General features: G+C 34.7%; 1 protein-coding gene across 3 annotated transcripts; it reads left to right on the top strand.

The window, feature by feature from the left end:
• The first annotated feature begins 1,303 nt into the window (after positions 1–1,303).
• LOC110456425 (mitogen-activated protein kinase kinase kinase 4-like) lies at positions 1,304–27,150 on the top strand. Of its 3 annotated transcripts, none has more exons than XM_021507186.1 (24): positions 1,304–1,367; positions 3,651–5,484; positions 6,365–6,640; positions 7,006–7,167; positions 7,734–7,891; positions 8,344–8,574; positions 9,022–9,121; positions 9,898–9,981; positions 10,794–11,063; positions 11,528–11,677; positions 11,901–12,062; positions 12,237–12,370; positions 12,710–12,791; positions 13,700–13,781; positions 14,641–14,808; positions 16,715–16,819; positions 18,331–18,537; positions 18,829–18,899; positions 19,104–19,220; positions 19,553–19,712; positions 19,897–20,016; positions 20,671–20,768; positions 22,029–22,208; positions 24,957–27,150. In XM_021507186.1, exons 2-24 carry the CDS (start codon positions 3,655–3,657, stop codon positions 25,017–25,019), a joined length of 5,010 nt encoding a protein of 1,669 aa, XP_021362861.1. In that variant the 5' UTR covers positions 1,304–1,367; positions 3,651–3,654; the 3' UTR covers positions 25,020–27,150. The 3 variants fall into 3 exon arrangements, with proteins under 3 accessions (XP_021362861.1, XP_021362862.1, XP_021362863.1); XM_021507187.1 differs by having other exon boundaries at positions 22,029–22,236; XM_021507188.1 differs by lacking the exon at positions 16,715–16,819.
• The last annotated feature ends 617 nt before the right edge of the window (positions 27,151–27,767 follow it).

Genomic DNA, 27,767 nt, shown 5'->3' with positions numbered 1-27,767 from the left:
ACCCTGGTCCTGCTCTGTTTTTTGTTGTTTCCCCTTCGTTGTTGTTTGTGTAAAGGTGAATAATTTATCTTTATCAAGTATATCAATGTTGTTGATTATTTTATAAACCTCTACTAAATCATTGCGTTTTCTTCTGTATTCCAGTGTAGGTACATGTAGGCCTAGTCTTCGTTTTTTTAGAGATTGAATTCTTTTGGTTTCTAAGACTATTTGGTCCTTTTTCAGAAAAGGGGACCAGACCTGGGTAGCATATTCTAAGTTTGGCCTAATGAGACTCGTGTAAAGTGTAAGAAACATAGTTTTGTCCATGTAAGTAAAGATTAGTCTTAGTGTGCGATTTGCTTTGTTAACAGATTGACTCACGGTGGTTAAATTTCAGTTTGTTGTCAATTGTTACACCTAGGTCTCTCTCCTTAGTAATTTTCTCAAACTGTTCACCTGAGGGGAAGTAATATGTAGAATCTTGTTTTAGGTTACCAGTATTTAGATGTTTACATTTTTTGGTATTTAATGTCATTTTCCAATCTGATGTCCATTGGACGATGTTATTGATATCAGTTTGTAGTTCATCTTAACAGGGTAGTTTGGCATCCTAATCCTGGTCTGAAGGCTGCTAAGAAGAAATGAAAATACCATTAAAATATTCTCTGAGCTGATCACATAGCTCTTTCTGAGAGTTTGGAGACACTTGGTAGAATGCTAACAGGCCTGTAGTTTTGCTTGTCCAAAGCATCCTTCTTCTTAAAGATTGGTACAACCTGTGCTACTTTAGGTTGACTAGGGAAGGTATTTACATTAAAACTAAAATGGGTAATGTGATAAATTTTATTTTATTTTTAATGTATAATAAACTTGTATATTGTGAATAAGTAAAACTTTGATCCAAGTGATGAATATTATTGAATACAATGACTAAGAAAGAGTTTTGTTGATAAATGCATTTACTGGCCCTAATCACCTCTTCTGAGTTGATGTGTAAGAGTGTATTAATTTGTTATAAATGGGAATATGGTCAGACGGAAGCTAACCATGCTTCCTTTAAAATACTCCCGCTAAGGTCGATAGACTACGGAGTTAACAGTGGGTAGATTGTAGATTTGCTAGGAAAATTTAACTTTCTCTTCATTATGCATTTTACCAATTTCCTATATTGACGGTAATGATATTTTGTTCTGAAGGTATTGACTAGACAAACACGGTTAAAAATATGTTTATTTTTATTTACCTGAAGGTAAATAAATCTGCATCGTAATCACGTTTCTTGAACGTGAAATCGCGTGACTTCAAATAGCTATGGCGGACCCACACAGGGAGGGCCTTGTGTCCGTCTCGCCAGTAGAAGATTACAACCCATTGCAAGATGATTTGTGAGTAAAACTCCGGTAACATATACATAAGTTTTCTGTGCAAACATTGCATCGGGACTGATTGTGCAATAAGTATGCATTTTTAATTATGCATACGATTTTTGATGGTGCCCGTCTGCAAAAAAATGGCAGTCTGTCCTTGGACAGTACGAGTACAGTAGCATTGGATTGAAGGAAGCATGCATCTACTCTGAAGTCGATTTTGCCAGGTTATACGCTGGTTTCACGTACGATTTTCAGTATCTCTAATAGGGAAAGTGTTATCATGGAATGCTCTTTCAAGATGTAATTTTCTTCTTAGGATGGACTTCTGCCAGAAATATTTTTTTTTGCATTATCAACGACGGGGTTGACCGTGCTAGTTATGTGACTTGCTACTGTTTATTTTTACTCGCACAAATTTCTTGGCAACGAGTGTTTCTGAAATGTCTTATTCTTTGGGTCTCATACTTAAATTGAAATCGGATAGGCTAGATGTAAAATCTGATATATGAATAGGTGAGAGGTGAAAATTACTATAAGGTAAAAAAAAATGAATTTGTCAGGTTTGAAACAGTATCAGAGTTTAAGGATAATCTTTCAAAATTTCTTTTCATAAGTTGCAGTAAGTTGATGTCAAGTGATGACACACATTCTTAGTGGACTGATTAAATTTTTGTGATTTTTTTTTAACTGTCAAAAGATTGTTTAAAAGTCAAAAGTATTTTTTATTCCACTTATTTCTAGAACAAATTTTAGTTGAATAGTTTTTCTTCATTTTCACCCATTTATGTCATTGCCAGTCCATTCATTTGACTCAAAATATGTGTGACAAAACATTCAAAATGGGTGTACCATTTCATAGGTACACGATAGTTGAATTTGGAGAATTTTACTTGGCTAACTGCTTGTTCCTTATACTTAATTTATTTCATGGTAAAATATTAAACATTTTAACTAGCCCTTACACAACATCTCCTAGTCCTGGGGGTTGGGCTGGTGGAATTATATATGCACCCAGGGGATATTCTTATTTCAGTATAATGATAACAAAGGAATAGGACTAAAGGACTATAATGTCAGTGTCAAAAACCCTATCATAACAAAATTTCAGTTAAGGTTTGAAAAATTGATTTGAATGATTTAATGTTTCAATACATAATGCAATTGCCCTACTAATGAAATAAATATACAAACATTTTTAAAATTTGGAATTTGAATCTGCAGTAATATAATTGCTTTGTTGTCCTTCAATAGTAAAAACGTGTGTGCAAGATAGCTCAAGAGCCTCAACAGTTTTACATCAGATTAAATTTTGAAAGTTACCAGTCAAGGTTTGTGGTAGGGGCAAATCAATATGAGCCCTTCCTCATTTTAAAAAGTTTTGAAAATCATTAAATATAGTTTGTTGCATATGTTTTCTTTTCAAGGAAGTACCAAGTTTTCAATTAGGTAAGTGGTCATCTGGTCATGAGGGTGCTATTCCCACATTAAATTAAGGCAAATACATTACAGGGACTCACATAACTCAAAGCAATGTTTAGATATTTGAACTTTGAACTTGAACTTGTTTAAATCTTAAATGATTTTCCTTGATAATGCTTGATATAATAGCAAGCTCGTAATTACCATATATATAATTTCATCAATCTTTAGTCCAGCACTCTACACTGTAGTAAATTTGAGTATATCAAGGCCAACAGCCAATAATACTATACAGTTTGTACAGTACATATTAAGTTACAGTTGTATAACAGCAATACTGAACAGACTGCAGATGTATCATATTATAATGTACAATATACAAATACCATATATCTGTGACTTCCTTAATAACTCTCATCCTGTGATCCCATATGCATACAATGAAATCTAGCCTCGCTTTAAAAGCTAGGTGAACATCTTTACCAATATTTCTTAGTTTTTCATCATGATGTGTTGAAAGCATGGATCTTGCATTCACATACTTTTAAGTGCACATTCACGTCTCAATTTGTCATATAGTAGACAATGTAATTCAAAATTATATTCGTCCTCAATAGTTTTTGCATTTTATGTGAATAAACAATATGTCAATAATTAAACTATTGACAAATTAATCAGAATAAATAATTTGTAAAAGAGGTGATATGCTGTATTTGTCTACATGGTCAAGCCATTCTCTTGAGACTCAAATATTTTAAATTTATTCTCCTTGTTTGCATGTTCTGGAAGCAAATTTATTTGTGAAAATTACTGGTATTGTTTGCTGGCGATTTTTACTATGTGTACATGGTAAAATTGTTATATCTTCTTTGATTTCAGTCCGATGTCAGTTGAGGAAAATGATGCTGATGGCAGTGATGATGAATTTGACGAGGATTCACCCTGTGTATCATTAGATCCAGACAATGATCCAAAGTTTTATGCAATGAAATACAGTATAACACCCCCTACAGATCAAAGGCGTATGAAACGAGAAAAAAGTAAGCATCAATCTAATACACTTCGGGTGTCACAGAAAGAACATAGGGAAAAGATTGAGATGAGGAGGAAAACTCTGGGACGTGGCCCTGTGAATGTGATAAAGGAAAGATATGGCGGAGATCAAATGTTCTCAATGCTCAGTGGTGTAGACTCGGATGATAATCTTGAAAGAGATGTTCCTGAGAATGAGAAAGAAAAGAAAAAAAAAGATAGTCGAGAATCTAAAAAGAAGGTTCTGACAACAACAAGGGCCTATGATCGAACTTTAAAAAGAACTTCCAGTGATTTAACAGCGCTAAATACAGACACTGCTGAAGTTCCACTGTATTCAACAATTACTCGACCACTTGACAGTTCTGGACGATTTTCTGGTCTGGGAAAACCATCTCCTCTTACATTAAGTGGCAGTGGGGTATTCGGATCTATGGCTCTAGGTATGAGCTGGGGGCGTGACTTCAGAAGGCAATCAATGGCAAATGTGGAGTGCCCAAAAGATCGTGTGGAATTCTACAAGATATTCCAGGCTCTGATCCACATGGGGTCACAAGGAGGACGGAAGGATAAGGATACCAAAGGAAAAGACAAAAACAGTAACCCATACTACCGAAGACAGATGAGTACAGAACAGGAGCTGCTTCAGGAAAGGTTTAGTGACTTTCTCTGGCAGGAACTGCAGTGGGAACTCCATGGTTATGGGGATGACAGACTGAAAATTGAACGTGCCAAAATACCGGAAGTATTAGATAAAGTTACAAGTTTCAAAATTACTGTTTTTGACTTTGGGGAAGAGATGGTGGACTCTGGTATGAAAGAGATTAATTTTCTCTCTCCAGCTAAAGCAGCAAAAAGAGATATATTTGAATTCAACACCTTGACTCTAAGTCCAACTTTTATTAAGAGACAGCTTGAAGCATTAAATCAAGTAGAGGAACTGCTATCCAAATTAGATGCTTTGGAGCAACTGTTTCCAACATCAAAAGCATTTGCCAAAGAGTTCCCTTTGTATGGGACACCAAACTTCAAAGATCGTGTAAAGTCCTTATATCTATGGTTGAACATTACTAGAGATCTTTGTCACAAAATGAAACTCTTAGGTAAGATATTAGGTGTCCAACATCTTTCTGATGTATTTTGGCCTATGTTAGACTTTGAAACACCCTCCACAGCTGAACCTAGGGCTAGCTTTAGTCACTATCGATCTAGCTTACCGGAGATCCTTGAACCAGGTTTAAGTGATGATGAAGATATTGAAGAAGATGAGGAAGGAAGCAGTGAAATCATCATCTCTGAAGAAGACAGAACCCCATCACCACAAATCAAAACATCGAAAAAAGTCCAGTTTTCACTTGGAAGTGAACGTTCTTCTAGGAACTCAAGCCCTATCACAGTGGACATGCCGGAGACATCCACACCAGTGAAGCAACCACCTTCCACGATACGATACTGGACCCCATCCACCAGTCTCTCTCACATTTCGAGTGAAACCAGTCTGGATGAAATGACTGTGGTTACTAGCTGTGCATATAGGAAATATGTAGACAAGACATTGCGGAGAATGGGAATGAACAAAATGCTTATACGATTCCGTAAGCTCTTAGATAGGACTTTACAGAGGGCTAAGGAGGCATTAGAGAAACCAAAAGGACTAAATGTATCAGACATCAACAGTAAAGTAAGTTTAAGTTTCTTTAAATTTACTATTAAAGAGCTTTTCAATCACATTATTGTTACTTTATATATTGGCTAATATTCAGTGCAAAACTTAACACCCATGATTAATAATGCTGTACACTGTGAGTGAAAATGAATAACTCATGATGTTCACCAGACAATGAGAATGGAAGCCTATTAAAACTTGAGATTGCATAGATTTCACCAAATTGAATAAAAGTAAATATTTGCTACGAAATAAAACAAGCTCTTATTTTTAAATTCCCTTTTTTAATAATTTTAATTCATCTTATAATTATCTGTCAATGTCATGTAGTGATAATTTTCTGTTTATTTTTAAAGTTAAAAAAACGTAATTTAAATCCAGGTTTTGTTTGCTGTTTTCTGATTCACATAACTATTTAATAAAGTCTCACTAATCCAAACTGGCAGTTGTAAGCACTATGCCACCAGCAAAATTACACCAGTAGACAATAATACTGGTAACAGATCTAACCATTTGTTTCAGATCTTTTTCTAGGCTTTTTGTAAATTCATTGTCCGGTGATAATGTTATCTGCAACGACGACAGGACAGTAATTATGTAGTTAGCTATATAGCCCCTCAGTATATATCTGTAGTATGTGCCATTTATCTGCATTGGTTACATTGTTGAAATCATTTAATTCAATTGTAATTAACAATTTACAGTTTATTTCCAATAATTTCGATATGTTTCCATAAATTATTGTTAGTTTTATCTATTGCTTAGTTATAAGGGCTATTTTTTCACTCATGATCATATATATTTGGTATACTCATATATTTAGCATTTGCAATTGTGGATCATGTTTAACTTGGACATTACATATATGATTATAATTAATACATAAATATTGCAGTCACCAGTTGAAGAGAAATCCCACCTGTCCTCCTCACCAGGGCTTGACCTGTTGCCATCAGAGCTGACATCCCCGACAACAGTAACGTACCACAGGAGTGCAAGCCAGACTGACCAGGAGCCCTTGGTGGCTCACTTTATAGAGATGGGCCTGCCTTCATTCCGACCTAGCTACCTCTTTCTCCTCAATGTGTTCCTGGAAGTTATCCATGAAGCCCTGAGGCTGAGGCTGGAACAGAGACCCAAAGGGGAACCGTCATTCCTCAGTATTCGCCCTGTACGTAAACATCAGTTTAAATTGATGTAGGAAATGTACATAGATATGGAAGCAATTTGTAATAACCAAAATGAAGATGATATTTATGTTGAAAATGTTGGTAATACATGTATATAATATGCCTGTGGACAGCTTTGAATGCACAATTTGATTTGATGCTTTGAAATTTACAGTGTTGGATAAAAAGTTAAGCTCCAAGGATCAAAGCAGCCAGTACGCCCAGTAGAAACAAAAATTTGCTTTGAAGTGAAAAATAATACTGCATAAAAATAGCGCAGTTGAAAACATTTGATTTTGAAATATTTTGAAAGCCTGGACAAACTATTTCTCATGAATATTCAGACTTTTTTGTGTGTCTACTACAGCTGCTTCGTGAGTGTAAGGATGTGTTGCGGGGTGCGGTCATAGTAAAGCAGTACTACCAACAAATGGTGGCCTCAGTGAGATCTGATGAGGAGTTTGCAGAGGAAGAGGAAAACTTTCCTGACCTGGAACAATTTGATGACGACATGAGGAAGATGCTGGAAGTAAGAGCATCAGTTTAAGTCTATTAGTACTGATTAATTTCCTTTACAGTAATAATTATTGTATTACAGTACTTGCTTCATGTACTAACAGAAACATAAAAAAGGAGTGAAAGCAACAGAGGCTTATAATCAAAGGTCAAGGTTGTATGGTGATGACTTAAGATGGAGTTTTTGTGACACCACCTTCTGTCTGTACTTAAACATGAATGTGGCTACAATAATACAGTGGTCCATCAGGGTATTTAAGGATAAACCTTGACAAGTTTTGTGAAATTCCAACTCCTCAATAAGTTTTAAAGATACATTAGAATGTCATGATCTATTTTGGAAGTTTTCACATGTATATATTAATGTAGAAGCACCTTGCAAGAGCAAGCTGAGGACAAAAGGCAGTATTGATTTTAAGAAAAAGAAAAAGAAAAAAAAAAGAAAAAATGTTTGCTTGAAGTAGTGATATGCTGTTTTACTAACATTTTTCAAGGCCTTTTTAGCTCACCAAGTAATCATGTATTTTTGCAGACTTAGAAATATGCAAATGTCATTACTTAATTGGAATTTTCTTTCAGATCTACTTCACATACATCCAGAACTGGTTGATAACCCTGCAAAACTTGCCTGAGGCTTCCAGAAGTCTCAAAAATGTTCTGGAACAGGAGTGGAGTTTCACAAAACAGATCTGTCCCCATGTCAGAGGAGGAGAGGCTGAGGCTGGCAAACGATTCAGGTAACTGAAGGGATTGTTTGGGTAAATTAGCCATAGATTAACAGGAAAATTGGTTTTCAATGAAAACGTAGTCAAGTTGTTCAAATGCTGTTACTACTGAAGAAGTGATTTCCTAGGTTTTCTGAAAATTTGAATGTATTTTCATATCTCTTGCTTAGAGAAGATCAACACTATTAAACCATAATAGACACTAAGTTTTATCACTATCATTAAATTTTGTAATATGAAAAATGTTATGGAGGAAAAACATGATCTGTAAACTCAGCCCTATGTAAACCTTGCTTTTAAAACACCATGCTCTTTTTAACATTTCCTCTCACAGATAAAAGTCTGCAGTCTAGCAATAAGCATTGATGTAGCTGTACAGCAACTCCAAAATTCACTGGTATACATTTTAAAAAAGTACTCTTTTGTGAAAACTGTAAGTATGTGTCTGGTTGTGATTTTTACAGCTCATTGGCAAGCAGTCTACTGTATTCTATTGCCGATTTCCTGGACTCTGGCATTGACGATTTCAGTACATCATTGTACGATTGGACAGTTCTAGATGATGATGATGATGATGACGACGATGATGAAGATGGAGACAATGAATATGATGGTGCTACAGGAAGTGACAATGAGAGAAATGAGGAAGACAAAGAAAGGGAGGAAAAGGAAAAGTCGCACATATTAGAGCTCAGGTTTGTCTGCTGACCTTATTTCTTTGTCTGCCAGGAACTAAGAGCTATGTAGAACCAAAATTATATCAATTTTTTTCAAAAATACTTAAAAACCTTTAAACATGTCCACAGTTCTTATTTTTTCCATGACGTATTATTTGAATTTCACCATCAGAATTTTCAGTTACAGAATAAAATCATTGGTTGGTGATCCTTTTCTGGTCCCTAAACTGGTATGTTTTGAAGTATTTTAGATACAGATGATGTACAAAAGGTTATGGTTCAGAAGAACTTTAGCTCAGACATTAACTTTGAATAAGTTTCATTTTGGGTAAAAACTGATGTATGATTCGGTGTGTAGTATTTTAGATAAAAAAATATATTGGAATTGGAATTCTTAACTTTCAGGTAAATTATACGATATGTATCGAATTCAGTGTTTTGTATTGTCGTTTTTGCTTGTTTTAGGCATTCATTCCAGAAAACATCCAGAAAATGCAAAAGTTTGTTCAATGAAGCAAGAGAGAGAGCATCAAAAGCACTAGGGTTTGCCAAAACATTACGTAAGGTAGGTCAGAAAATATTTTGGATGTCTGTTTCACATTAATCCTAAAATAACATAATGTTGAATTTTAGTTTATCTGTACCATGTCAAATGAGCTAAACAGAATAAAGTTGAAATTTACAAATACAGTTCAAAATTAACTTCTTAGTTTGGATATATGATTAATTATACCTGTTCTTATAAATATTGATATATGTGTTTATGTTACCTGTTCAAAATCTTTCATGAACTTTAAAATCTTTCACAAATGATGTCAATTTGCAGTCTTAATTTTTGCCTCCCCTAGGGTTCGTTAACAATGTTCACTTTAGCCAACTTACTTCTTCGATTCCCTAGGTAGGTTTTGTTGTAAACATATTTCACAACAGAGAACTACTTCTAATTTTAGGCTGCCATCCATTCTTTAACAATTCTTTTTATCATAGTTAAGTTCTTCTTTGGTCTTAAGCTTTGTATGTTTTATTTGTGACTGAACACAAGATCAAGATGGCTTTAAGGTAGCCATCTTGGATTTTGACATTGCTATTTCTCTTTAAGTTCAATTCTGGCTGCCAGGTGGCCATACTGGATTTTGGTTACAATTCAAGTTTGTTAAGACTATTTCACCAAAATGCCAGAGGTTTATGTCCCCAAAGGTTCATTATTAACATGTTTTACTGTAGATAAGTACTCTTTAGGTCTGAGTTTTCATTACTTATATATCCTAATGTATGAATGTTTCTTTTCACATTGGTGCTTAAAACATCTTGACAGTAAGTATTTTGTTTCATATGTTACAGGACCTAGAAATTGCTGCAGATTTTAATATAGCAGAGACCACGGTAGAACTGCTGGAAAAGTTACAGGAAACTGACCATGTCATGGTATGTTTCAGTGTCCTCTCAGTCATCAGCTTCAGTCATATAAAGGGCCTGTCACACCTAGCCGATTTGGGTCGCCCGAGGTATAACGGGGCACAAATTTGGTGATTCTCGGGAATCGGTACTAGTACGGCAGCTCATTGGTATCACATCGCTAAGAACGGTAGTACATCGTCAGAACACTGGTGTAAAATTAAGCAATGGCAGGCGACGGTAGACTTTTTTGAACATGCTCAAACATTGTCCCCGTTGTGCTGCCGAAGCAAGCAACGAGACTTCAACGGCAGTACATTTGATCGGCGGCTCTCCGGTGGCCTCAATGTGTACCATACTGGTACAGATGTACTAACGTTATACTACCGTAGCATCTGCAGTGCAAATTTTATCACTTCGCTATAGCTCCAGTCAACGGTGGCAAATCGGTAGAACAACGGCTGTGCCTTGGTATAACATCGGCGGAAAAGTGGTCTTTGGTAGCACATTGCGGTTCTTACATCGGTATCACAACAGGATTGCCGGAACTACATCAGTATTGCTACTATCAATATAGAAGTGCTTTCTCCCCGGAGCTCTGCCGATTTTCTAGGCCGTTGTCTCGGTTGTTAATATTTTGCTGCGGTTTAGTCTCGGTGAGGTACGTCAGTAGTGTGTGACAGGCCCTTAAAGAGAATTCTTTTCTATAATTTGTGTTGTGTAATATCTCAATAACATATTGAAAAATATGTTATACAAAATGGAATTCTTTGTGATTTTAATTAAAAATTATGATATCAAATATTAACCAAAGCTAATACAAGTTCACACTTTATACATAGGTGGAAGCTTCATTGAACAAGGGCTACCTTATGTTCATCCCGTCCAGTATTATGGACTGTCGCCAACTCATCATCCAATTGCTGAATGTGACTTGTGGGCGGGAGGACCTGACTGGATCTCATGACATCAACCAGAGGGATGAGGGATACCTTCTCATGGTTAACTGTAGTGGGGGAACTGAACATAGGGAGGAGTGTCCCTTGTGGACAGGGGAGACAATCAAAGTGGAGCCTACAGCAGACACAGCAATTGCTCTCTCACATATTGAGGTGAGTTCTAATATTCATAGGTCTATCTTTTTTAGATCACACAGGAATTACTTTCAGTGTTCACCCCATGTCTTGTGCTTGACTTTAATGCTTTGAGTCTTGATGTGGCCATGAATCCTCTTAAGACGTTTTGTTGAAACTTCATTTCACGTCTAGAAAATGTATTGGGTAGCTCTGATAAAAATGCCCCTATATAGTATGTACATAGTACCTTATCATAACTCATAGTCTGTTTTATAATAGAACATATTCAATTTGAGTCGTTGTTATTAGGCCTGACTGATGTATGATTTGAATTAAGCCTTTGGGTATCTGGTGTTATGTATTTGATAGATTGGTATGTTGTATATATCTTATATTGTGTGTGTGTGGTTGACAGGTTGCTTCAGAATGTTTCTAACATTGCTGTGGAGTGTTTACCAGGTTGGTTTTGCTAACTCAGGCTATTGCATTTTGTTCTGTAGGTTGATGGCCTCCTGTTAGTTGTGATCCATTCCTCTCACCTAATGACACAGAGGAAAGAATTTGAGCAGCTGATGGGGAAATCTGTAGCTCTGGTCAACGAGCAGACATCCTGTCACCAAGCCATTGCAGAATCTCTGGGTGAACTCAAGGTAAGACAGCTTTCGATGAGAAATGGAAGCAGTATCAGTAAACTTTAATCAAGTTTAATACAATAACTTTTCAGGTGTCTGCATGGATTTTTTTTTACAATTATTGGGATCAAAAAAGATTTTTTCTAATTAAAATTATGACAAAGATTTTAATACTACGTGTAGTAAGAAGATTCACATTTTCTGTATGTTTTAACTGTAAGACTTTATTTTAACGCTGTAGGAGGCCGCAGAGCAGCTTCAGGAGAAGGTGGTGGCTGCCATTAAGGAGGTGGACACCAAACTCAACTTTGATGACATTGCCAAACTTGAGGACAACGAGAGAAATCACCTTTTGAATCTCTACAGAGAAACCATGCTCAAGGGATACAACTTTGGTTTTGAAGTGAGACATTTTTCTGTTTATTGTTCTGTATTTTCAAATCAATTTACAGTTTAACTTGGCTGTTTGAACCATAGTCGGGTACTGACAATTTAGGACAGATTAAATATTCAAATTTCAATAAAAAATAAGAGTTGTTTATGACAATAGTGATTCAGTCAAATTTATCTGTTACAGTACCTGAGGGAGGTGACTCGTCTGGTTACAGGAGAGCCACGACAAAACTTAGGACGACGGCTAGTCAACTTTGCTCAGGACTGGATGAACTTTGTGATGGAGAAATGTGAACGTGGCAGAGGCATGAGACCCAAGTAAGCAAGGAAGTGTCAGCAAATAGTTTAGTGTTGTGTTCTGTGGTTAAAGTATACTTAGTGAATGAGTTATTATATAATTGTTGCATGTGACTTTTCAATCAAATTATCCTGAAATGTCAAACTCATTTGTTTAAAATAATACTGTGATGAGATTTTAGACTGTTATTTGGCCTAGGAAAGCAGTTAGAGTATTGAATTTTTCTCACAATCTTCTGTATTAAGGTATAGATTTAACATAGCAATTTATTGTGTTAACATTTTGTATCTACCAGTATTGGTTATAAGACTGTTGTACAGTGTGAGTAAGCAATGTTAAAGTCGATTGCTGTTTTTTAGGTGGGCCAGTCAAGGTTTTGATTTTCTCATTACTGCCTGTGAGCCCAGAGTCCTGGCTTATCTTAGTATGGAGGAGTTTGAGGTAAAATGGCGTATATAAGCCGTGATTTAAATGAATTCAAAAAAGATTCTTAAGGTGGCATACTTGATCAGTAACTAAAAATCAACCTGCAAGTAATTTTGTGTGTGGATTAATACTGTATTGATGGAACCTTGTTTGGGAAGGTTTCTCGGACTATGAAAAAAACTTTTTGAGATAAGGCCAAATAAAATTAATTACTTGGTTTTCAGGCCATTTTTTTTCGAAAGAGATGCGGCAGGGTGGTATTTTTTGTTTCATTTTACATGGCAAAAAACGAGACGAAAAAGGGCAATTTTTTATTTTATTGTGTAGTTTGTAAAACTTTCATTGCGGGCATTACCTTGTCTTTTTATAATTGTATAGAGACCCGTCATAGAGCAAGCTTCCGAAAATCCCCCCACGATGTTCCAGACGCGAATCACAAACCCCCCATTCCTTATTTGTACCGAAATGAGCGCCATTTGTACACAAGACTAATAGGTCATAATCATTTTAAGGCTTGCCTGTATATCAATCCTTACCTTTATTCAAACGTTTTCGGGACTTGGGTGACTAACGAGTAAAAACGACTTGGGGACCAATTTTCCAGATTTTTTTAAAGACGGTGGCTGGCGCATTCACGATTTTTTTTTTATTACTTTCACCATAAAATCGGCAATGCAGTGCCCTAAAATGAAAGGCACGCAGGCCTGAGAACCAAGTGATCAAATTTGTTTTGGCCTAAACAGTGTATTCAGGATATTTTATCAGTTAACATAAAAATAAACTTGATCTTGGCACCGAATCACATTTGTATGATCTGATAGTTAAAACCATTTTGTTTCTTGGTTGTAATGAATCTTGCTTGTTTTATACGACTTCATTGATGAATAACACTTTAATATGGCAGAATATTGCTTTGTTTACAGAAACTGAAACACGATATACACAACTGTATTTCCCATGTTATTGGCCAAGCTGAGAAGTACACGCCTGTCAGCCCAACTCATGGTAAGTTGGTATCGGACACTATTGAGAAATGCAATATAACCTTGATGTATAACCAGTTTAATTAGAGAGAAATTTCACAACACAATTGTAACAAACTCTGTAAATGACATGTGCTATAATTCTATGTATAGATATAAAAATATGCCCTATTAGCCCCCAAACAACACCACCACAAATACATCATAGAAATTCACCTGTACAGTAGGCGGTTGAACAGCCGACTTTACCCAGGGTCAGTTGTTAAATGTTGTCATGTATACAAGTATGCATGACTTTTTCATTTAAACCTGAACACAATACAGAAAGTATGCCTGTTTGTTACCTTGTGACACAAAGACAGACAATGATGTTGATCTCAGCAATCTATTATGAGTCCCAAATATATATATATATATATGGAGAAATTTGGTATTTGTTTATGAAAACATATTTTTTACAGAATGAGACATCAGGCAGCTTGAAAATCAATAATCATAATCCATTGTATCAGTTAAAGGAAAGTTTCTCTTTGTCCATAGAACTTGTGAATTGTTAAGATTGAGAGTCTGCTCTATACAGCTAGGCCTTGTTAATCTTGTTTAATCTTGTTTAACTATAACCACCTAGAGGTTAATCGACTGGTATACTTCAATAGAGAAGTATTTGTCTCCCCCAAAACAATGGCTGGAGGGTGGGAAACCTGGATTCAGTGGCTGCATTAAAGATACTAGTCTGTAGTTATATAATTATTTTAAGTATACCAGTATATATTGGAGTTGGGTTGTTGATACATACTTGTTTCTTTTTTCAAAGAGGCAAATTGCTTGCTGCCAAATGTCATTATTATCCTCTGTATCGACCCTGATATATTTGCATTAAGGTCCTATACACATGTCACGGTCAGGCAGCAGTGACATAGGCAGCAGTCGTCAGCCTCCGTACCTCCGCTTTCCATCCTGGCCAGAACAACAGGGCAAGGTTTCAAGGTCTTTATCGAACCGATCAGCACAGAGTGAGCCACCCAACACTCCCCAGTCAGCTGACTCAAGTAAGTTTTGCCCAAGTGTTTTTTTTGCTGAAAAAAGCATTGCTTTAGAGTCATTGTTTGGTTGGGAGAAATGCGCAGGAGTGGAGTATATTATTGCTGAATTTGGTTGTGCTAATAAGATTTTATGAACTTCATGTCCTTTGCTGGAATGTTTTTACCTAACCCAATACTTTATTCAAGAGATACCTGCATGTGTCAGATATATTGATTTAAATTAAGGAATGAAGACATCTTGGGTATTGAGGTCAATAGGTTAGGGTCATCAGGTCAAGATAAGATAAAATGTCAATATCTCTTTTATAGGAGAACTTTAGCTCCAGTAATTATTTCTCTTCTTTTAGACCAGATACTGTTAACATTAATGAAAATCATCAGATCCTTGTCACATGTTGTTTTACCTAATTCTTTCCATCAGTTTTAACCTGTGTAAAATACCATATTTCAAAACTAAGATGTGACAAAATTGCATGGGAAATGCCCTGCTGTTACTGCCTTCCGATATGAATAGTATCAGAAGGCAATTTTTGAAGTTTCAAGGAAGATGGATATTGTTGCTGTTATTTAAAATGAAAATAAAATGATACATAGTTAAAAGAAATGAAATATTGGTTGTTTTAAGTACATTATTGCACAAAGTAAGCTAGGATGTATCAGTATCTTGCTAGAAATCTACAACTTGCATGGATTTGAAAGTATATGTCTTGTTCAAATGAAAGGGTGGCATTGTGTTAGTACTCATTCTTCCTCTTTTCATCTGATACTTTTTCTGGTACTTTTATTAACATCTTGTCTTGTACTATAAAACATTGAAGACATCTTGATGAAATTTTAGTACACTTGCATGGTTCACAGAACAGTGCAGTGCACTGGAATTAGGTTACCATGACCTAAGTTTTGGGGGAGTTTCTTCTATACTGTTTATTTAAAAGTATCAAAGATGTCTTGATGGCCCTAAAGTATGCCTGTATCACTCACAGCGTGCAGTGTACTGTATTGAGGTTACCATGACATTCAGCTCTAGTCAAAGGTCAAATAAGTGCAAAATTTTATACCATATACTTTCTGGGTTGGATCAGCTAATTAACAACTTGATTGTTCTATATGTATTTATTTATATAAGGGTACTTCACGACATTAATACTTCACTTGTATAATACTATAAACTGTTTTCACAATGAATTAATGGTAAAGAGTATATTATACTGCACACATTTTGTTGATGGTGTCTAACTTTTTTTACACAGAACATTAGAAACAGTGGCAAACCCAGAACATTCATATTATGTATACAGTATGATTGAATAGTGAATACATAACTAGAATTCTGTATCTATTTTGTATATTTTAAAGCATTAATTTGTCAAAACCTAATTAAAAAAAAAATGATGTTGTAACATATTAAATGATGAAAATCTTAAACAACTCTTTGAATCATTTCTATTGATAAATGTACCTTTCAAATCCAACTTTACATAAACTGCCTACTGTGGCATAGTTTCATATTGTGAATGTTTCTTATGTACTGAACCTATTACAGGTTTTATATTAATCTGATGTTTCTTTTCCTGGCTTTGCAGTTATAAACTTGTCTTTTGTGATACAAATAAGATACATAATTTGCATATACTATGTGTAATGCTGCCGTAGTGTAGCCTTTTATATAAGAATGAGATTCTTGGACCCAAGTACATTTAACAAGGGGGAGTGTAAAATTGAAAAATTTACTTTTATACAGAAATCAGCAGATGTAATGATCTCTTTTGATTTCTTTCCCCAAGTATGCACCCCTTATATTTCTGATACTATTAATTTGCTTGTTGGAATTTGTATCACAAATGATGCTGCAGTGTATCCCAGCACATCCTGTGTTTGGCTTCTTGTGTACATATGTAAACTTTCTTGTCAGGATCAGGGTATAAGCGTCTCTCGACAGATAACTCACCGGAGGTAGATTTACACGACACAGAGGACGGTCCACCTGCTGATATATTCCTGAGGAGGCGCAGTAGAGGTAGCCTTACCACACACTTAAAACACTAACCTGGTGGGAAATATGACATCTATGCATGTATAGAATCATCCTACTAACTTACTGATCATATTTCTGTTTTCTGTGTAATTTTGTTTCTAATGCTTTCTGAAAATTTTCTGAAAGCTTGAGCTATTCGCTTCATGTATGATTTTCAAGTACATTGATTTGCAAGTGATTGTGTTTTTGAGTGAAAGGTAATAAGTTAATATTTAAAAGCATTGAACTTCATGCAGTTGACATGGGCTTCCTGTAGAAATTGTTTCTAGTCCAGTGGACAACTGCCCAGTAATGCTCCACTGAGAGTATTTCAATGCTTGTAATAAATTCTAGATGTATGTTTCCTTTGATTTATTGCCTAAAGTGATTAGAAATGAAGTTTCTCAGTGTTATAGTAAACGAATGTTCTTTATTATTGAACTGCATGCTAATAAATAGATTTCGGTACATATCATCATGACTGAAAAAAATACACACTATAAATGCATAGTTTACCATTTTAAGTGTATATTCTTTATCTTTATAAAGATAAACCTGAGATAAAATCCTTTAAATATATCTATTTGACGAGGTACCTGTAATTTGGTAAGTTTGCTAGATTAGGTCTATATATATTCTACCACTTGAAAAAAACTGGAAATATTCTTTCAAATCTTTTTGGTCTTAGACAGAGAACGAATTGAACATAGGTGAAAAGCATTTCATATGCACTTATCAGTACATACAAATAAGCATATATGTTACTCAAACACAGGCCAAATTTATTTCAAAAGAACAGAGGGTGAAAATCAGGGAAAGAATTTCCAGTTTACAGTATATCCCAGCCATTGATTCACTCCTTACGGTACATATGACCCATGGAATACTCACTCGGTACACTCTGATTGTATATCATATCAACACTAGGTAGGTTTTGAAGCTGTGTGGACAGTGTTAAGACATTGATTGCAGTTTGGGGGACAGAAGGCTGCTTTCCTGATGAAATCTACGTGATATTGATCAACATTGTTGAATAAGTGTATTCTATGACCAATGCTCAACAGGCATTTGGCTTATGAGGTTTTAGGTCACCTGAGCTTTGCTCAAGTGACCTATTCTGATAGCTTTCCATCCGTCGTCGTGCATACACTTTTTTCATTTTCAACTTCTTCTCAAGAATCAGTGGATGGAATCTTTTCAAACTTGGTAAAATCATCCTTGGATTCCTGTCCCATCCCTAGGGGCTAGGGCAGGCCCCAAAGGGAACATTAACCAATATTTAAAAATTCTTATCCTTTGATGACATGACAAGTATTGTAATTCACTTAGTTTACATGCTGATTACCACATTACATCTAAACAATAAAATAAAGCTACCGGTACCTATGATATAACTCAGGTGACCTGTAAGGCCCTTGGGCCTCTTGTTTAACTTGTTTGATCAATATTAAACATTTTGCTAGGCTATGTCTTTCAGCAACAAACGCATTGATTTTCTTCTTCCACTATTGTAGCGAGTTCTGGTGACCTTGGGAGTGCAATGAATGCCACCACACGCACTGAACGGTTGATGGCAGCTGTTGATCATCTAGAAGAGATACGAGATGAAAGATTGCAAGAAAAGCGTGTAGTAGGAAGGAAGACCAGTAGAAGGAATGAACCTGAGCAGCGCATCAGTGCCCGAAGAGTAAACTTCCGTTGGCAGAGAGGGACAAAAATTGGTATTTGGTTGTAATATTTAACAGTCATGACTATTGTAATGGGGGATATATCTAGTCAAGCATATGGCGGGCCCTTGCTGACTTGTCAGTGTTCTAGTGTGTTACCAAATCATTTATGTTTATTTAATTAATTTCAGTTATTGAAAGTTTTATATGGAGTTTTAAAGAAAAAAATTGTGAATTATAAAACTGCACAAATAATTAAAAATCCTGAGGTTTAAAAGGCCTTGCATAACAAAGGCATATAATTTAGATAACAATGAAAATATCACTTGAAATATTTTGTTTCAGGGGAAGGTCAGTTTGGCAAAGTATTTTCAGCAGTCAATATGGACACTGGTGAACTGATGGCCATGAAAGAGGTGAGGTTTTTATGTATTGGAAGATGATATGGAGTACCTTATTGTTATAATGCCTAATGTTAAGTGTTTGTAATAGCTCTATATCACGGGAAATAAGAATGCTTAAATATTTTTTATTGTTTCATGGGTTTTATTGCAATTCAGTTATAATATAATAAACAGCTGTTTAAGTTCGCAATTAAAGCATTTTGTTTTATTTCACAGATGAAGTTTCAAATCAATGACCACCAAGCATTAAAGGAAATAGCAGATGAAATTACACTATTTGAAGGGATACTACACCCCAACCTTGTTAAATATTATGGTGTTGAGGTGCACAGGGTAAGTTAATGTCCAAAAAATAACTTCGAAAAATTACATCAGTATTTTGAGATTATTGTAGATTAATATTAAAAGTTGAAATGCTATCAACCTTTGTAAAAATGTTAGCTGTCAACCTTTGTAAAAGATATTTTGCTGAATAAAGATGTTTCCCTACATACATACTTTTTTGAGAGCTATAAATTGGAGACAGCAATTTCTTAGCCTAAGCTTCAGAAATTCCTAACTAGGTATCAGATATTTAAACAAAGTTATGAAAATACCAGTATTTTAGGCAAATTGTATTATACATGTTCTCAAGTGTTATGAAAGTTTGTCTTGTATGTTTGTAGGATGAAATGTTGGTGTTTATGGAGTATTGTGACCGGGGGACACTAGAAGAGGCAGCAAAGATGGGTCTTCCTGAGCCGCTCATCCGTATCTACACCAAAGAGATTCTGTTGGCCGTCAACCATCTCCACGACAACAACATTGTACACAGGGATATCAAAGGTGATAAGTCAGATACTGTTTTTCAGACAAAAGTGTTTCAATATGAGAGAGGAGTACTGCATGTGAGAAATTATTCATTATATTAGAGTAATAAACAAGTAGCTTATACATGTTTTTTTTTGCTTGAGATTTGCAGTTTTGATATTAGGAAAGCTCATCTGTTTCTAAATTGTTTATTTTCTAGGTGCAAATATTTTCCTGACATCAAGTGGATGTCTAAAACTTGGAGATTTTGGTTGTTCAGCAAAGTTAAAAAGCCACACAACAATGCCTGGAGAGTTCAACAATCTGGTGGGGACAACAGGTAAACTTGTATAACTGGTGATTTTACAGTTGTGTATAATGGGAAATTTTCACTGCAGTATAGTTTTCACCTTCTTCGCCCGCAGAAAGAGGGCAAAGTTATCTTTACAGCGAACATTTGTAAACAACGTAATATACATAATAACTTAATGTGAAGGGAAAATTAAACATCGGGCAAAATAGATTTTAACACAAAAAGGGGAACATTTGACTGGGCGAAATTTCTCAGTATACAGTAAGTCACTGCTGACTTCATGAATTCAAATATGACTGTTGAAGTTTATACACACAAGATTTTGGGTCAATTTAAATATGACTTAAAGTTTATACACACGAGATGGTATCAGTAGGCATGCATATTTTATAGAACATAATAATATTATATTTAAAGAAGAAATTTTGTTTAAAAGTATGAATGAGTGAACAATGGGATGGACGAATAGAAAGTTTTAGAATGAAAGTGTGTTTGAATATATGCATCCTTGTTTGAAAATCAAAATCGGTGTAACAGAGGTAATAGGACACTTACCTTAATATCGGAAGCTATTGTCAGGAAAATAAAATCAAAGTGTTGATGAAAAAGATAATTAATTTTTGCCTTGAATTTAATATAACTCGAGGCGTATTTAAATTTAAAAATTGAATTTATTTACAGCCTACATGGCCCCCGAGGTGATCACTAAGGTTGGACACGGTAGAGCTGCAGATATCTGGAGTCTTGGCTGTGTTGTCATAGAAATCTTTACAGGAAAGGTATGTTGAGTAGAGGAATTGAACATAACCCAAACATTTCCTTTGATCTGAAAAAAAAAACATAGTTGTGTGTAATGTATTCATTTGGCATTATATTACTGTTTTGAATAAAAAAAAGTATGTCAAATAATGAACATAAATGGAAAAGTATAGATTTTCAAAGGGGTATTATCAGTAAACTGTTTGTCATTGCATCAGCTGCTCATAAGTGCTATAATCGGATTGACTTTTTGTCTGTATCATTGTAATCGTGATATATGTTACTGAAGTATTGACTTTCTAGAATAAGTATTGATTCTATTCTGGTATATATTTGTAGATATTAAGTAATTCAGAGCAAGGGTGCTATGTTATCTTCAGTGGCGTAAAATCAGTTTGAAAGGAAATACAGTAAAAACCCTGTTTACTCGAACTTGTAGGGTCCAGATCAATAGTTCAAGGAATACATGATATTCAACGAATCCGAGGTTTGATCGTCATTGTCATTTTTGTTGTAATCGGCTACGTAAGTTTTACAAAATATCAAAATGAGAGGAACTCTTCTATAGTTTTAAAATGATGAATATCTTGAATCCTTGTTATCAAACTGTTGATTGATATAAAAAAAAAAAAAATCACGACTTATTCAAGTGTGAATATCTAAGTTTGTCAGCTTCTGCAATGTAATTTCTGCTAAATATTGCCATGCCGAAATACGGTTTTACACACCAAGTGAATTAACACTTCTGCCAAATCATCGATGTCAAAACATCGTCTGAAAAAAAAAAATATGCACACAAAATGATAATGCAGCTACAACAGGGTAACGTTATAGTTACTTAATGATACTGTCGTTAATCCCTTAATTAAGCACAATTAACGTGGACTGCAGCCTGTGCCTAGAGACATGTCGACCGCAGTGCCGGTACCTGTTATACACAGGTAAAATATCTGTCAGGCGTGATAGGTCACACCTGTTTGACAAATAGATAGGATTAAGACTATGACAATGAAGAGTCAGGGACAATTTTTTTTTCGAGGAATACATGGTATTAGAGGAATAACAGTTCGACTAATCCGGGATTACTTTCCAAAGAATATGTACGATCTCGGTCGGAACCAAACAAACTATTTAATGAATGAGGGGTATTCGAGTAAACAAAGTTTGAGGAAGTGGGGTTTTACTGTATTTAAGTGGTGATTTAAATAAAATAAAAGTCCACTAAACACAAGTGATTCAGTATTAGTATACAGAAAAAAGTGTTTTTGTTTACATTACAGAGGCCTTGGCATGAGTTTGACAACAACTTCCAGATCATGTTTAAAGTTGGCATGGGAGGCACACCTGCCATTCCAGAAAAGTTGAGCGAGGAGGGCAAGGACTTCTTGTCCTTCTGCTTTGTGCATGATCCTGCAGACAGGGCATCAGCCAGCATCCTTGCTGACCACGCCTTTGTAAAGGTCTGATAATACATTGAATACAGACACAGTAGGTTTTTATTTCTTATCAAGTGTATGCTGTGGTATTTTAGTGAGGTTTTCTTGTCTACATGTTTTTTGATGGTCAGTGCAATATTTGTTGTCTTGAGAAATTTTAAATGTATGATTAGTGTAGTGGGTATTTTATTTTGAAATTCTTTGCAATAATTAATTCACCAAATATATATTAATATATTCTCAGCCAATTCCTTGAAGCACTGTTCCCAACTCAGATTTTGGAATTGTGTTGTATTGTAACAATTTGAAATTTTACAAGTGTTACCATGGTTTTGTCATTAAGATGTCATTTGAAATTTTCCCACAAAAACTTTCATTATAACTTTCGTTAATTATAAAAATACTTGAGATTAATAATTTGAGTCAACTGCCACATAAGCTTCCAGTGCTTTGAACTACCAGGCCATGGTTGATATTGATAAACTTCAGGATATATGCCACATTTCATTGACATGTATAGCCTTTCCACATGATGCCTTCCTATGATATAAATCACTTTTCTGTGACATAAAACACCTTTGCCTTTCTGTGGCAAAATAGCATTCACCTTTCTGTGGTATAAATAAGCTTTTTGTGACATAAATAAGCTTTTTGTGACATAAATAAGCTTTGTATTATCATTTGATGACATTTATCATGTTTCTGTGACATATTCAATATTTCTGTTTCTATACCGTCCTGCTGTGTCATGTTGTTTTTCTTTTGACATGTATGATCTTTTGTGACATATATGATCTTTCTGTCAAGTATTTACTGTATTTTACCAGTGATAACCACATGCACCATAATAAGCACACCCATTAGTTTTTCTTACTTGTAAACATACATTTAAGATTCAGAATTTTAACAAAAATTTACTGTTTATTGGACTTGGTTAATTAATTGGGCCATGTTTAAGTTTTCTGTTTAGCTCCACATTGAGCTTAATTTCTCTTAAAGTACATAAACTATGTTAATGAAACCTGGGATATACTTATATCTATATATTATCATCCAAACGCACATTTCAGATTCAGAATTTAAACAAAAATTTACTGTTAATTGGACTGTGTTAATTAATTGGGCCATGTTAAAGTTTTCCGTTTAGCTGGGGGTTGAGTTTAAGGTAATAGGATTGTGTCACCATTTCTCAGTAGAATTTCTCCAAATTTTGTAGCTATATTGCTTTGAAGTAAAGGAAAAATTTGCCACAAAAAAAATATAGGTTGTCAGAATTTTAAGGATTTTAAATGGAAATTTATGTAAAAAGGAATGAATTTTGAAAAAAAAATATGAAAGACACAATTGTTTGCAAAATAATGTCAATACAAATAATACTGCCATAGATTAGTATTGCATTAATGTATATCAATTTAATAAATGCTGAAATTGTGTAAAATAAATTATCTATAAACGATTAAAAATTGATTTTTTTTCATAAAACCATATACACATAGTAATTGCATGTAAGAGTTATCTGTCTTGAAAAACTTCACAGTAGTGAAATAGGTAGCCTGTTTCCTGAAGTACAGAAATTGGACACATGTGGCTTATTGATAAAAAACCAACTGAATTAATGCCTGGTTTGCTTTGAAATACTTTAATATTGAGAGAACACACTGTTCTGTCAATAATAAACAAATACTATTCATCAGTTTAGTATTAAACTTTATAATAACAGGAAATTGTGATGCTATCTCCCTTCATTGAATTTTCAACTAGGGATGTACTTCCTATTTCCGTTTGTCAATACACTCCAATGACTTTAATTCATAGAGAGCGTAGGTGAGCGTAACCCCTGGAAATCGAGGATGTGCATGGCCATACCTACACACATTTCAGATTTTGAATTTCACCTACAGTTTACCATTAACTGGACTTTGTTAATTGATTGTACTATGTTAAAGTTTTCCGTTTAGCTGGGGGTTGAGCTTAGTTTCTCACAAAGTACATGTGCTGTCATAACCAAACCTGGATTATACTTATATGTTTGCATTTTGTTACTAATTACTTATATAAAGTGTATTTTGTCACCGTGAACTCAGCTGCAACATCCGTTTTCTGATTTGACGAAATGGCCACCTTATAAGGGCTTCTAATTGGTCAAAATTCAGTTATTGTTCGATTAGAATTAAATTTGGAAAATACATGTATTTTGGCACTGCAAACTCAACTGCAGCATCCGTTTTCTGATCTGACAATCTTCGTATACTGGCTTCTGCATGATTGGTCGAAATTCACATATATTTTGATTTTGCTCAAATTTGGTATGTACATGACTTCCGTTCACCTATTTACATTTTGATATATTGCAAAAGTTGTTTATATAAAATTCTGAACTTTGGCTCAAACTTAAAATGCTTGACACATTGAATCTTATGCTCAAAGCGGAGGCAGGCAAGACATATAATTATGCATAATTCTTGCTTCAATAAATATACCCAACATTTTTCTGGTGTTGCAGAAAATTGAAACTAGCTAGACAATGTGAAATAAGACATTCATATACACAAGCAGTGTAAGTCTGAGAAAGGAAACCAATAACATGTATTTTGTTAGTTTCATTTAGTCTTACCAAAAAAAATATTGCTTGTTAAAACATAGTTTTATAATGATTTATAATTACATTAAGAAAAGCAATCTCCATGCAGACCAGATTGAATATGAACGATTTTATCAATGGCATTTATTTGTTAAATCTCTGTAAAAGATATTTGTTTGTTTATCTAACAGGTTGATATCCAAGAAGCAGCTTCTCATGAAAGACCAGAAGACATTGAATCTCCACTGGATTGATTGCCGTACAGATTATAGTATTGTACAGCATTTGGAATGGCTTATGGAAGAGTGTTATATCTGTCACTGGAGCTGCAGACTTTCACGGATGTTTTAAACATATGGAAAGCTTATCTGCAGTAATGTCAGGATGCCATTCATCAAGTCAAAATATGTCACAAAATGTTATAAACATTAATCGTGACCAAACTTATGTGATATAGTTAAGTTTTGTCCAAAGACATTCATGCATGAATAGGTCATTGTGATACATTACAAAAAAAGTGGCCTTTTATCTGAAGCATGAAATTGATGTAAATATTGTAAGTATAAAATATTTAATCTAAGTTATCAAATGTAAATAGTGCTGACCACCATATCTTACCTGTCTAATGGCAGGAGGACTTTGTGATATTTTACGGCGGTGTTGCCATAGCAACCACAACGTCTGTGATCATGAAAGTATTTTACTGTTTACCCAAAACAGAACCAATTTTACTATCTCTTAGTTGCCTATAAATTAATTCTTTATCTTGAAAGCAGAATTCATTTTGAATGTTAACAGGAATTCTGAAAACATCAAGAGAATTTGATAATCTGATTCTTTTCATGTACAGATGAACTTGGTCCAGTTTCCTTAATTCCATTTTGTATTAATAGTTCTGTGGAATTGTATATTTAAAAAACAAATTCAAAAGAATTTTAATGTTTCCTGTTTTTTTTACAGTTGGGAACAAATTTCAATTGGTGACAATCTGATCAGATCACACACATTTGTTAGCTCTCTGAAGTGCAATTATACTGTGTATGTATCTTTTCATGGATCTACTCTCTGAATAATAGATAATATAATACTTACCAAGATTCATTCAACACTTGTCTTCCATTTCACTTACCTTCAATTTTATGTTTTAACATATTGGTACTTTAGACTTTTGATTAACGGTACTTGTATTTAGCATAATTTTGTATCTGTTCAGACTTTGAATGTGTTTGTCGAACGATTCTCGGGTAAAGTCATACATTAAAACAGATTTTGAAGTTAATAGTACACATCATGCCACTGGATCAAGAAACATAATGCAAGGTACCAATTGAAATGGACGTAAATGTAGACTACTCACGTGTTCTTGGTCGAGAATGACATGGAATGTTTTAACAGTCTGGACACTAAATGAATGATCTATATTTTTGTTCTTGGTTGAGATTTCAACAACTCTTACCTAAATCTCTGTCTTTTCATAATCTTTCTGATAAAATAAAGGTTGTTACAAAAAATAAGGTCATGCAGTACTAGCGTAGGATTGGTGGACCTGCTTCTTGTTCAAGTGATACCAGTACATCACAATGTTTAGGCTTCATGTGATGTACGTTGGTCATGCAGGAATGGGAAATGATTGTGATGAATTTCTTACCCAATCATGCATCGAAGATTTAAGCGCCAGTATTTTTTATCAATTAATTATACAATGAAATGTGTTTCCAAATGCTAGGTTTGTTGAAAACCGAGATGTTTTTGTCAGTGGTGTTTTGAAAAAGCAAGGAACTTGTTGTGAATACCTGCATTATAGTTGAAAAGTAAAAAGGTTGAAATATTTTTAATGTGAGAATCTGTTTGTAGTGATTTTAAAGTATCAATCTATTTTAATGTCTGTACACATTTCCATGTGTCGCCAAAATGTTGTCTATATTTATTCCTGTAAAGTCAAAATAACATGCTTTTTAGCAAATGATAAGGACTGGCATCAGTATCTGTTGGTATTCTTCTCAATCATTGGTCTTGTCAATTACAATGCTGATCAAGACCATACTCTACATAATTTTTTTTTTATGACAATGTTCAGAGAACCCTTTCAATTTAAATTATAACAATGTTTGTTACAGCAAAAACCTAAGATAGTGTCACCGTTTGTTCAGCAAACTTGGCTACATTCGCGTATCCCGGTTGAAACTGTAAGTGTGGCACAGAAATATTCCACGATAAACGAACGCACTTGGGCCGTTCAAGAAGCAGAGCTTAAAATGCACAGTTTTGGAGAATAAAAAACAATGTATCAAGAATATAGTATGCCCTTCTTCCAACCTTCCACTGAATTACATAACGTATCTTAAAAACTACATGTGGCTTGATATTGTTTTAGAAAGAAATAACGTAAACTAGCAATATTCAGCATTTTAGTTTCGTTCCGGTACGTCTGGACCCCTCAATCTACATGTGCCAAATTTTCAAGAGGTCAGCCTCGGTTCAGATATGTGCCTGTCGTTTTCTTTACAGGTTCAACCGTTTCAACCAGATACGTGAATGTACCCCTAGTTTCATAAAGGAATCCTGTGATGCATCCAAAAAGGTGTTTATAAAGGGGAACATTTAAAAATGGTAACAGTTAGCAAGGTGTTAAATAAACAGTAGGAATTGTATTGATGATGACTTTTTAATCCCTGATAATTACAAGACATGAACCTCAGGTGACAAAACCTAACTTGATATGTGTATAACAAATACTGTTTTAGGGGGAAGATTCTTTAAGCGGGACACAAATCTGAAATAACCATTGATGATAAGTTGATGGTGCATGCGTTACTCTTAGAACCTCGATAGATGTTCAATGCATATTGAACCAACTAGCACTGCTGAATTCAAACATTTTCTATTAATGTAATCCTCGGGGTCAATTGGGTTGGCAATTGATAGTCTGATTAAAATGAAAATTAGATTTGCTCAAGAAAATGTCCTTTCTATTTTTTTCTCAATTTTCGAAGTTTGCTGCA

This window comes from Mizuhopecten yessoensis, unplaced genomic scaffold (genome assembly GCF_002113885.1).
Source record: "Mizuhopecten yessoensis strain PY_sf001 unplaced genomic scaffold, ASM211388v2 scaffold8745, whole genome shotgun sequence".
In the NCBI taxonomy this organism is placed as follows: Eukaryota; Metazoa; Mollusca; class Bivalvia; order Pectinida; family Pectinidae; genus Mizuhopecten; species Mizuhopecten yessoensis.
Note: the sequence above shows the minus strand (reverse complement) of the source record. Positions and strands in the feature narration are given on the sequence as shown.